Raw genomic sequence first — 12,500 nt, 5'->3', positions numbered from 1 at the left:
AATTTGCATTTCCTTCAGCCTGAGGCTTATTATTTCACCTTTTAGTGTGAAAGGGTGTTTACATTTGCCCAAAAATAAAACTTTGTTATAAAAAAAAATAAAAACGCCTAGCCCATGTGAAAAAAAATAACGCAAAAGTAACGTAATGCATTACTTTTCTAAAAAAGTAACTTAGTTACTTTTTAAGGGAGTACGCAATATTGTAATGCATTACTTTTCAAAGTAACTTTCCCTAACACTGATTGGTAATACTTACTGATGTCATTGTAACTGCTTCCCAGTTGGTCATAGATGCGAGAGGTGCGCTGTCCTGAAAAACAGATTTCAAACCTTAGTTTCATTCATTTTTCACAGAAATGTTGGTACTCATTTAAGCATCAGTGCCGGAGGAACTCTGGGAAAGTCATTATCTGCTCTGATAAATCCTGTGTTGAAACACTCTTGACATTCAGCAGCACAAACACAATCAGCAAACGCTCGGATTGCATCCATCACTCATGATGTCATCGTGAGGGGGCGGAGCTGCAGAATCACGGCGCTGGCATTTAAAACCAGCGGTAAACGTCAACGCTAAAGGTGAACGTTACACAACACGAATTAACAAGACCATCAATCCAAGTCCGATAATGAAGAGAGAGAGATGGACAGAACTAACCTTAAACTTCGTCAGGTGGACGAGGGAAGTTTATTTGGACAGACCCTCGAGCAAATCCATAGACCACAATGCACCATGATTGTGACGTCACAGCAGATCGCACTAAATTAGCCCCACCCTACACAACTCTAGTGTATAATAATAATAATGGAGTTATTTTGACATTTAACCGCATTTAATACTTGTAGCCACTTTAAGCTGACTGTTATAGTTTATTGAATTGTTATTTTTGTTTGTGTGATTTTTTAAATATTTTCTCCAATAGCCCAAGCATACATTCAGGCCTATAGAATGGTGCGTAAAACTAAAAAATGTATGAATTGAATGAATGAAAACCACCATCTACTGGCAGTTTTAGTTTCTTATTTAGACTATCACTTCATTAAAAAAAAAAAAATATATATATATATATATATATATATATATTGGGGATAGTTTGTAGTTTGGGGATTGTTAATTTACATTTATTCAATTTACAATCAATTTGTGAAAAGTATTAAAAAAATAAATAAATGTGTAAATGTATAATAATCTTGATCTGAAGACTGGCTACTTCTCTATTTTTCCCTATTTACTTTTTAACCATTACTTTAAAACCTCAATATGCTGTGAACACACACACACACACACACACACACACACACACACACACACACACACAGACTGTTTTTTATACTGTACAAACTGTTTATTCTGTCTCTTTACACTAACCCCTAACCTACCCATCACACACACACACACACACACACACACCCTAAACCTACCCATCACACACACACACACACACACACACACACACACACACACACACACACACACACACACCCTAAACCTACCCATCACACACACCCGAAACCTACCCATCACACACACACACACACACACACACACACACACACACACACACACACACACACACACACACACACACACCTAACCTACCCATCACACACACACACACACACACACACACACACACACACACACACACACACACACACACCCTAAACCTACCCATCACACACACACACACACACACACACACACACCCTAAACCTACCCATCACACACACACACACCCTATACCTACCCATCACACACACACACACCCTAAACCTACCCATCACACACACACACACACACCCTAAACCTACCCATCACACACACACACACACCCTAAACCTACCCATCACACACACACACACACCCTAAACCTACCCATCACACACACACACCCTAAACCTACCCATCACACGCACACACACACACACCCTAAACCTACCCATCACACACACACCCTAAACCTACCCATCAAACACACACACACACACACACACCCTAAACCTACCCATCACACACACACACACACCCTAAACCTACCCATCACACACACACAACCTAAACCTACCCATCACACGCACACACACACACACACACACACCCTAAACCTACCCATCACACACACACCCTAAACCTACCCATCACACACACACACACACACCCTAAACCTACCCATCACACACACACACACACACACACCCTAAACCTACCCATCACACACACACACACACACACACACACCCTAAACCTACCCATTACACACACACACACACACCCTAAACCTACCCATCAAACACACACACACACACCCTAAACCTACCCATCAAACACACACACACCCTAAACCTACCCATCACACACACACACACACACCCACACACACCCTAAACCTACCCATTACACACACACACACACACACATCCTAAACCTACCCATCACACACACACACACACACACACACACACACACACACACACACACACACACACACACACACACACACACACACATCCTAAACCTACCCATCACACACACACACATACACACATCCTAAACCTACCCATCACACACACACACACCCTAAACCTACCCATCACACACACACACATCCTAAACCTACCCATCACACACACACACACACACACACACACACACATCCTAAACCTACCCATCACACACACACACACACACACACACACACACACACACCCTAAACCTACCCATTACACACACACACACACACACACACACACATCCTAAACCTACCCATCACACACATACACACACACACACCCTAAACCTACCCATCACACACACACCCTAAACCTACCCATCACACACACACACACACAAACACACCCTAAACCTACCCATCACACACACAAACACACACACACACACACACACACACACACACACACACACACCCTAAACCTAACCATTACACACACACACACACATACACACAAACCCTAAACCTACCCAGTGTACACACACACTTCCCTGCGCTGCCACTCGTTACATAAATCTGCTCCTGTGGCAATGCAAACAATAGAATGAGGTCAGAGGTCGTGGACGGTCTGTTATGATGATGTTTCCCATCAGAGATAACGTCTGTACGGGCCTCTGATGTCTCTCACACACACACACACACACGGCGCGCAGCGAGACCTTCTGCTCGTGTTCAGCAGAGATGTCCGGAGCAGAGCGGGAATGTGTTAATGTCAGGAATACCGCAGATTCAGGGAATTACACATGACGGATCCAGGCCGAACACACTGAACCGGCTGCAGGGTTCAGGAGGGCCAAACACACTCTCCACGTCTACCTGGCCTGACTGCGCAAGATTCATGTTTTTCTGAAGGAAAAAACAGTTTTCATAATCGTTCATCAAAATATAATAACTTGCTCCACCTCGGAAATGACTTCCACTGACAACCATGACCATGTGTGAGGATAAAAATAACATTATAATAGTGCGTTCAGCCTGGATGATAGTCTTTCTTTCAATGTTTGCTATGATTGAGCATCACATGAAGAAATTACATTTTGAAATATATGAAAACAGTTATTTTAATTATTACCATTTTTAGTGCATTTCTAATCAAATAAATGCAGCCTTGGTGAGCAGAAGAAACTTTCTTTCAAAAAACAAAACAAACATATATTAAACTGTAGTGTAAATTCTCATATTATTAATTTATTGCCATAAAAGGTCAAATTGACTCTTCGCTAAGCCCCGCCCTCCCTAGTTACTGTTGCTACGCCTGTCAAGCTTTCGCGTCTGGCACATCTATTACAGTGTGTATGCACCGGTTTCAGACATTCCCAATGAGATAATTAGTAATTTTTGGCGAACATGTGAAATATCTGAGAGAGAAAGACAAAGGGGACTGCAGTATGCATTCGAGCGATATATCCACGAAATAATATGCAACCGATTAGCGAATAATTTCATTCAAATTGAAGCTAAAGCCTATAGTCCCAGCGCAAGCAGCCGCCGCCTCATACGCTGACCATTCAAATGGGAAACACACAGCTATTTTCGTGCACAGCAGGGTAAGTGAAATGTGAAAATAATCTAATAATTATATATCAAACAGTTTATCCATACATTTTGTGGAATAACACTAACACCGGGTGAGCCGCGATCAGATTGGGTTAAAGTTACTCAGTCAGGGGTAACGTTAGTAGGCCGTCGATTAACGAAATGCTGAAATATATTTTAAAGTATGTCAGTGAGCCTCCGTCTTGTCTTTAATCGTCTTATTTTACGTTAAAATATATGCATTATGAACAAAGAACAGTCATTATTTCCAACTTCCAAGCAATATGTGTTTTTGTTAATCCTGTGGACATGTAGTTGTGAATGCGGTCTCCCACACTGCTGATCCACGCACATCATTTCTCACCTTGGCTTTTAGATTTTCGGGAAGGAAAAAATTCCACTCCCGCGTCCAAACTTTTAGGATATTTTTAGGGTATCAGATTAGCACAATCCATACGCACAACGCTTCGGCATGTTTCACTCGCTCGAAAGCTCGCCAGACCTCCCGCGCCTAGTTACGGTTGCTAAGACACGATTGGCCAGTTGCGGTTTTCGGGCGTGGCTTAGCGAAGGGTCAATTATTAGTGTTAGAATTAGTGCTGGGCAGTGATTAATCACATTCAAAATAAAAGTTGGTGTTTACATAATATATGTGTGTGTTCTGTGTAAAATTATTTGTATATATAAATACACACATATGCATGTATATACTGTATATATATTTATACATAATTTATATTATATATAAATATTTTATTTAGAAATAACAATTTTCTCTTAAATATATACATGCGTGTGTGTTTATATTTACAAAATTTTACACAGAACACACACATACATTATGTAAACACAAACTTTTATTTTGAATACGATTAATCGTTGCCCAACACTAATTCTAACACTAATAACGTGACCTTTTATGGCAATAAATTAATTTACATGCACTTAATAATCACACATGTAATATCCCTACAATTACTTTCATGAAACAATCAAATTTCAATGTTAAAGCAACACTATTTCCCGCCGCATAGAATTATTATATAAAATTATGTTAATGCATTTCTCATTATTTCATTAAAGCTAAATATTTATCTTTAGGTTCGATTTTTCAAAGTTAAATATCACTTATATACAGGAAAATGAATCTGTGAAGTAGTTTAGGGAATTATATCATGGATTTTCTCTAAATAACACGGATACTGAATTCATTTCATAGCTAAAATATTCTGTAATTCTGGTCAACATGCCTTCAATAGAACAGAAATAAACAAATATAAAAAACTAAAACACGTCGTGCATCGCTGGTTTACGACAGAAACCATCGAAGATGTGCATCCTAACAACATTCAAGGAAAGCTCTCGAATTACAATTAAAGATCGCGAATAAAAAGGCACAATTATGATTTACAAACATCCCAAAAGAAAAAACTGTGTATTTTACGAGCACGTTAAACGGCGCTTTGAGAAAGATACACACCATCTTCCCTCTCCACATCTGTGTGTGTGTGTGTGTGTGTGTGTGTGTGTGTGTGTGTGTGTGTGTGTGTGTGTGTGTGTGTGTGTGTGTGTGTGTGTGTGTGTGTGTGTGTGTGTGTGTGTGTCGTTAACCGCAAACGAAGGCCCTTAACGAGCGCCAGATTCTCAAGAGTTTTAACACGAGCGATGACAAAACACGCTGTTCGCTGTCAGTTCTCGTTATGGACCTTCTCCGTGTGTGTGTGTGTGTGTGTGTGTGTGTGTGTGTGTGTGTGTGATAAAGACACAGAACTAAACTCTCAGATCTCTCCACATTACATTACCGCAGTAAAACACTCACACGTTCACACCGAACGCTCAGTCTGACAGTCTCTCACACCTTCATCTCTCTTTGTTTATTCCGTCTCTCTTATTCTGCCTCGGGAAGAGAGATGTCTTAATTAAGACACATTTTTAAAGTTCATCTGAGGTAAAAGAGCATTTCAGGAAAGAAGAGACGTCAAGGTTACTTTAAAGTCCCCCTGTATTGAAAATCCAGCTTTTAATGTAGTTTATGTGTCTATGTGGTGTTTTTAATGTGCTTTAAGACAAACCATGTGTAAATTCATAAGTCGACAGCATTGCTGAGTATTTTCTGCTTAAAACTGCAGTGAACCAAAGACAGTCTCAAAAACACGCTTTGAAATCGCTGGTGTTTCTGACGTCACAAACTACCTTGTAACCATCAGATCAACGTGTGATCGTCAACCAGTGGATCTCTGAGCTGAGTGAGTGAGTGGAGGCGGGGCTCATTCGCATATTCATAGAACCGCGCATACTAAATGAGGGTGTCGAATTACATTCAAGATATTTTAAGGCATGAAGACATTATTTTCGAGGGAAAAAAGAACGTTTAAATATGTAATTTCGGTGATCAGAGTTTTACGGGACACAATTATTGACTACAGAGAAACTTTAAGTGATAAGACAGGAAGAAACAAAGAGTATCGGAGCAAGTTTTACACGAAAATCCTATTTCAGGTTTTCCACTTTAAAATTTCATGTTTAATTCAAATGTAAAATCGTTCTTTTTTCAGTGTTGTTTATTGTCCATTAATCTAGTTTACGTCCAGTGCGGGTGTCTGTTTTAATTCTGTTTTCCAGTATGAGCTCAAATAGAAACAAATTGGCAGATTTATAAACATATTGCATATTTATGCTAACAGCTAGCACCGCAGTTTTGTGGATTTGGCCTGTGTGGAGAAAAGGCCACGAGGCAGTCGTAAAGCAGGATGGCGTCAGTCCCAGTGAATATTGTAGAATATTTCTCAGTCCATCTGCTATCGTTCCTCCATCCACAATAAACACATCTGATTATAGAAAACCACCAACCAATAACTTCAATTTTACATGACACCACTAGATCCACTAGGAAGACACTTAATAAAATTAAGTTTTTAAATTGTTGTGTGTAATATTTTGGGTCACACTTTATTTTACAGTGTCCTTGTTACAGTAATAACAGTAAATTATGCATAATTACATGCAACTAACCCTAACCTAACTCTATAGTAAGTACGTGTTGTTCATTAATATTACTCAGTATTTAAATATATAATTACACTTTAACAATGACACCTTAAAATAAAAAGTGTAACCAATATTTTTATTAAAAAGCAACAAGGCACTGGAGGCCACATTATATTGAGCTCAAAAAAATATGTCATAAATACACTACCATTCAAAAGATTATTTAATGTTTTTTTTTAAATAAGGCTGCATTTCTTTGATTATAAGTAAAAAATTGTGAAATATTATTACATTCTAAAATAGCAGTTTTCTGTTGTGAATATATATTAAAATGTAATTTATTCTTGTGATCAAAGCTGAATTTTCAGCATCATTACTCCAGTCTTCAGTGTCACATGATCCTTCAGAAATCACTATAATATGAAGATTTGATGATCAAGAAACATGTCCGATTATAATAAATGTTAAAAACAGTTCATATTTTTGTGGAAACTGATACATTTTATTTTTCAGGATTCTTTGATGAATGTAAAGTTCTAAAAGAACAGCGTTTATTTGAAATAGAATCTTTTGTAACATTATAAATGTCTTTACTGTCACTTTAGATCAATTTAATGCATTCTTGCTGATTAAAAGTATTAATTTCTTTGAGAAAACAAATCTTTTGAACAGTAGTGCATGTAATTCCACATGACTCCTCATATCACCATGTGATAAAACAAGAAATCTTATGATTTAACGTGTGAGATCATGCAGGAGTTGGTCTGTCGTAATGAAACTGAAGTCACACTCACCAACAGTGAATAGCAGATTTTGAATCCTGGTCTTGCTACGAAGTAATCGTCTGATTTGAAGGTGATTTTGATGAGGTTTGTTTTGGATGTGATCCGTGATGGAAATCTTTGACCGCACCAGCGGCCCCAGATGATGGTGCTGGTTTCTGAAATATCCTCCACTTCCACATAATCATACCTGAACACACACACACACACACACACACACACACACACACACACACACACACACACACACACACACACACACACACACACACACACACACACACACACACACACACACACACACACACACACACACACACACCTGTCAGTGCATCACAGGTAAAGGCTATGCATCTGTTGTTTCCAGCCCCACTGATGTTAAAATACCCCTATTATGCTTTTTCAGATATTACTTTTCATGTAGTGTGTATATATACACAGCCGCTCAAAAGTTTGGGGTCAGTAATATTTCAATGTTTTTAAAAGAAGTCTCTTCTGCTCACCGAGGCTGCATTTATTTGATTAAAAATACAAAAACAAAAACAGTAATATTGTCAAATATGACCATTTAAAATAGCTGTTTTCTATGTGAATATATGTTAAAGTGTAATTTATTCCTGTGATCAAAGCTGAATTTTCAGCATCTTTACTCCAGTCTTCAGTGTCACATGATCCTTCAGAAATCAGTATAATATGATGATTTGCTGCTCAAGAAACATTTCTCATTATTATCAATGCAATGTTCAAAATAGTTATTTACATTTTTATTTCAGGATTATTTGATGAATAGAAAGTTAAAAACAACAGCATTTATCTGAAATAGAATCTTTTGTAACATTAAACACTACCGTTCAAAACTTTGAGGTCAGTAAGAATTTTTATTTTATTTTTTGGGGAAATAAATAAAATAAATCAATACTTTTATTCATCAAGGACGCATTAAATTGATCAAAAGTGGCAGTAAAGACATTTAAGATTCTATTTCAAATAAATGCTGTTCTTTTTAACTTTCTGTTCATCGTTTCTGTTATTCATATTCATTTCTGTTCTGTTCATCAAAGAATCCTGAAAAAAAAAATTCAACTGATAATAATCATAAATGTTTCTTGAGCATCAAATCATCATATTAGAGTGATTTCTGAAGGATCATGTGACACTGAAGACTGGAGTAATGATGCTGAAAATTCAGCTTTGATCACAGGAATAAATTACACTTTAACATATATTAAAATCAAAGAGAGTTATTTTAAATTGTAATAATATTTCACAATATTACTGTTTTTTGTTGTATTTTTAATTAAATAAATAGGCCTACAGCATTGGTGAGCATAAGGGACTTCTTTTAAAAACATTAAAAATCGTATTGATCCCAAACTGTTGAACGGCAGTGTAGCTGAGGACTAATAGACATACTGTTTAATAGACATCTGTTTTCTGCGCTGGTAAATGATACGGTAAAACCGTCATCATCGTTACTGTTCGCATCACTGTGCATCAAGTGCTGAGCAAGATCCAGAGCTTAAATTCATAGTATAGTAACAGGTGTTTAATTTCTGACACTCGCTGTAAGCGATCGACCAATCAATAGAGACTTGGATATCTGACCAATCAGAGCAGAGCAGCTCTCAGAGAGGCGGGGCTTAGAGAGACTGAATCTTTGAACGAACCGTTTCAGACACTGAGAAAAGAACCACTGCTGTAATGTATATTATGAGAAAATTAAAGTGTTTTTTGACCTTGGATGCATGTAAAACTATTGTAGGAGAGTCCAAAACAACATTATGAACCTTTAAAATAGCATAAACACTTTGAAATTATATTCCTCAAATTGCATGTGAAGACATTTGGATGTTCCTATGTTTTTTGTACAGGGAAGTGTTATTTTTAGTATTATTTATATATAATATTGTAGTATTTATTAATATTTTGAATTAGCTTTTATTTGTATATTTTCATTTAAATTTTTTGTAATTTTGTTATGTGCTTTTGTCTTTTTATAATTTTTTTAAAATAGTTCTGTTTAGCTTTATTTTTATTTGAGTAATTTTAGTACTTCAACTAAGGTTAAATTATTAAAGATTTTCATCTAATATTTATATTTAATTTTATTTCAGCTTTATTTAAATTAAGGACAATGACAATGCAGTGATTGGAAATGTGATTATTTTTATGTATATATCATATATATATATATATATATATATATATATATATATATATATATATATATATATATAAATAGCACAGAAATCTATAAACACAATACATTAAGATTATTTTCTAATAATAACTTGTCTCTTTCTCATCCTCTAAATTCACCTCGTCTCTCATCTCAGATTTTTTTCCTGCTTTATTTTTAGTCCTGAAGTCTCATGGGTCTTTGTAAAATATCAGATTCGCAGTTAAACCCTCTAACCTCAAGGACAAACTCGTAACCCGAGACTCACTCCACACACATCGTGGTTAGAAACTCGCTCTGATTGGCTTTCAGCTCATTAAATATTCATATCATGTTTTAAGTCTTCAGGCCATTATTTCTAGTCCATAAATGCAGAATCAAAACCACAGGAATCGGAAAACTAAACCTGTTATTCTCTACCACATGTTACAACACGATTTAACAACATAGGACATAAAGCTCCTGGATCACCGATCCTATGAATTAATCAGATTTTAGAGCTAGGGTTTTAAATTTAAATGCTTGTTAAATTGTCAAATATTTACCAGCTAGACCAACCCAAATGGTAGAAGTAACACTTTCTGAACAACCTTTAAAACTATTTAAATAGGTCCAATTAGTTATTCATGAGCTCAACAGTCCGAAGCTCCGCCCTCACCTGCCGACTCCATTCTCCGCCTCCACTTAACACTCTTAAATTTAATTAATTATTCATGAGCTGATCAGTCCGGAGCTCCGCACTCACCTACAGACTCCATTCTCTCCTGAAAAATTCTTGCATCTAATTAATTATTCATGAACTGAACCATCTGTAGCTCCACCTTCCTCTGCAGACTCCATTCTCCGCCTCTAATATTCATGAGCTCATCAGTCCGGAGCTCCGCCCTCACCTGCAGACTCCATTCTCCACCTAAAACTCTTAGATCTAATTCATTATTCATGAGGTAATCATCCAAAGCTCCGCCCTCACCTACAGACTCCAATCTCCACCTAAAACTCTTAGATCTAATTAATTATTCATGAGCTCATCAGTCCAAAGCTCCGCCCTCACCTGCAGACTCCATTCTCTACCCAAAACTCTTAGATCTAATTAATTATTCTTGAGCTCATCAGTCCGGAGCTCCGCCCTCACCTGCAGACTCCATTCTCCACCTAAAACTCTTAGATCTAATTAATTATTCTTGAGCTCATCAGTCCAAAGCTCTGCCCTCACCTGCAGACTCCATTCTCTACCTAAAACTCTTAGATCTAATTAATTATTCATGAGCTCATCAGTCCGGAGCTCCGCCCTCACCTGCAGACTCCATTCTCCACCTAAAACTCTTAGATCTAATTAATTATTCATGAGCTCATCAGTCCGAAGCTCCGCCCTCACCTGCAGACTCCATTCTCCACCTAAAACTCTTAGATCTAATTAATTATTCATGAGCTCATCAGTCCGAAGCTCCGCCCTCACCTGCAGACTCCATTCTCCGCCTCTTCCAGTCCAAACTGTGCGTCGAAGTCCAGCAGGATTCGTGTGTGTACAGGCGAGAGCAGTTTCCAGGACAACAGCAGGTTGCGAGGGTACGAGTTGGGGAAGCGCGGGCTCTGGACGTAACCTCCGCTCTTGACCATTATGACCTCTTCCTTCCGGTACAAGTCTGTGAGGCGATTGCTGTCTGTTACTGGTCACAACTTAGATAGGTTAGTGTGTTTACTCTTGGAGACAAACAAACACACACACACACAGATATACACAAATACAACACATACAAAGGTAAGAATCCGTTTCATTTCAGTTCATCCCAGTTCAGTTGCAGGATAAATTCAGATCAGAAAATGAATCTAATTCTCTCCAGGAAAATAGACTGGTTCTTTCCCTTTAGAAAATTAGAAAATTTTCTAAAGGAAGTGATTTAAAGTTTCTAAAAGAAGTGATTTAAAGTCACTTGTGATGCAAAGCAAACAAATTTGCTTCTGATTGGATTCACACACACACACACACACACACAAACCAAAAACAACTTATTTCACTTCTAATTCTGTTCAGAAAGTGAACTAAATTTGTTCTTTGGGAGTGATGTGTATTTACTTTGATGCTCTTTGGGAAGTGATCTGAATTCACTTCTGATTCTCTTCAGGAAAGAAACTATTCTCTTTAGGCAAATAACCAAATTCACTTCTGATTTTTTTTTCAGGAAAATAACAGAATTCTCTTCTGATTCTCATGGGGAACACAACAATTTATTTCGTATTATCTTCAGGAAAATAACCAAATTCTCTTCTGATTCTCATGGGGAAAATGAACATAATTCACTTTTGATTCTCTTCAGGAAAAAAACAGAATTCACTTCTGATTCTCTTGGGAAAATAACAGAATTAATTTTGTATTCTCTTGGGAAAAGAACATGATTCACTTCTGATTCTTTTGGGAAAAAAACAGAATTCACTTTGATTCTATTGGGAAAAAACAGAATTTACTTCTGATTCTATTGGGGAAAAACAGAATTCACTTCTGATTCTCTT

The 12,500-nt window shown here is 37.3% G+C and overlaps 1 protein-coding gene across 3 annotated transcripts in view; it reads right to left on the bottom strand.

Annotated features, from left to right (window-relative positions):
* The window catches only part of pdgfd (platelet derived growth factor d), a 38,644-nt gene that overhangs the window by 11,928 nt on the left and 14,216 nt on the right, over nucleotides 1–12,500 (bottom strand). For 2 of the 3 annotated variants that reach the window (XM_077207169.1, XM_077207168.1), the window contains exons 2-4: nucleotides 11,449–11,659; nucleotides 7,826–8,003; nucleotides 257–310 (exon numbers count right to left, since the gene is read on the bottom strand). In XM_077207169.1, coding sequence (XP_077063284.1) covers nucleotides 257–310; nucleotides 7,826–8,003; nucleotides 11,449–11,659 — 443 coding nt within the window. The remainder of the gene's footprint in view (nucleotides 1–256; nucleotides 311–7,825; nucleotides 8,004–11,448; nucleotides 11,660–12,500) is intronic. The other variant, XM_077207170.1, reaches the window with a different exon arrangement.

The sequence above is a fragment of the Siphateles boraxobius genome, unplaced genomic scaffold (genome assembly GCF_051911475.1).
Source record: "Siphateles boraxobius isolate OS27281-9 unplaced genomic scaffold, OSU_SipBor_1 6, whole genome shotgun sequence".
Lineage (NCBI taxonomy): Eukaryota > Metazoa > Chordata > Actinopteri > Cypriniformes > Leuciscidae > Siphateles > Siphateles boraxobius.
Note: the sequence above shows the minus strand (reverse complement) of the source record. Positions and strands in the feature narration are given on the sequence as shown.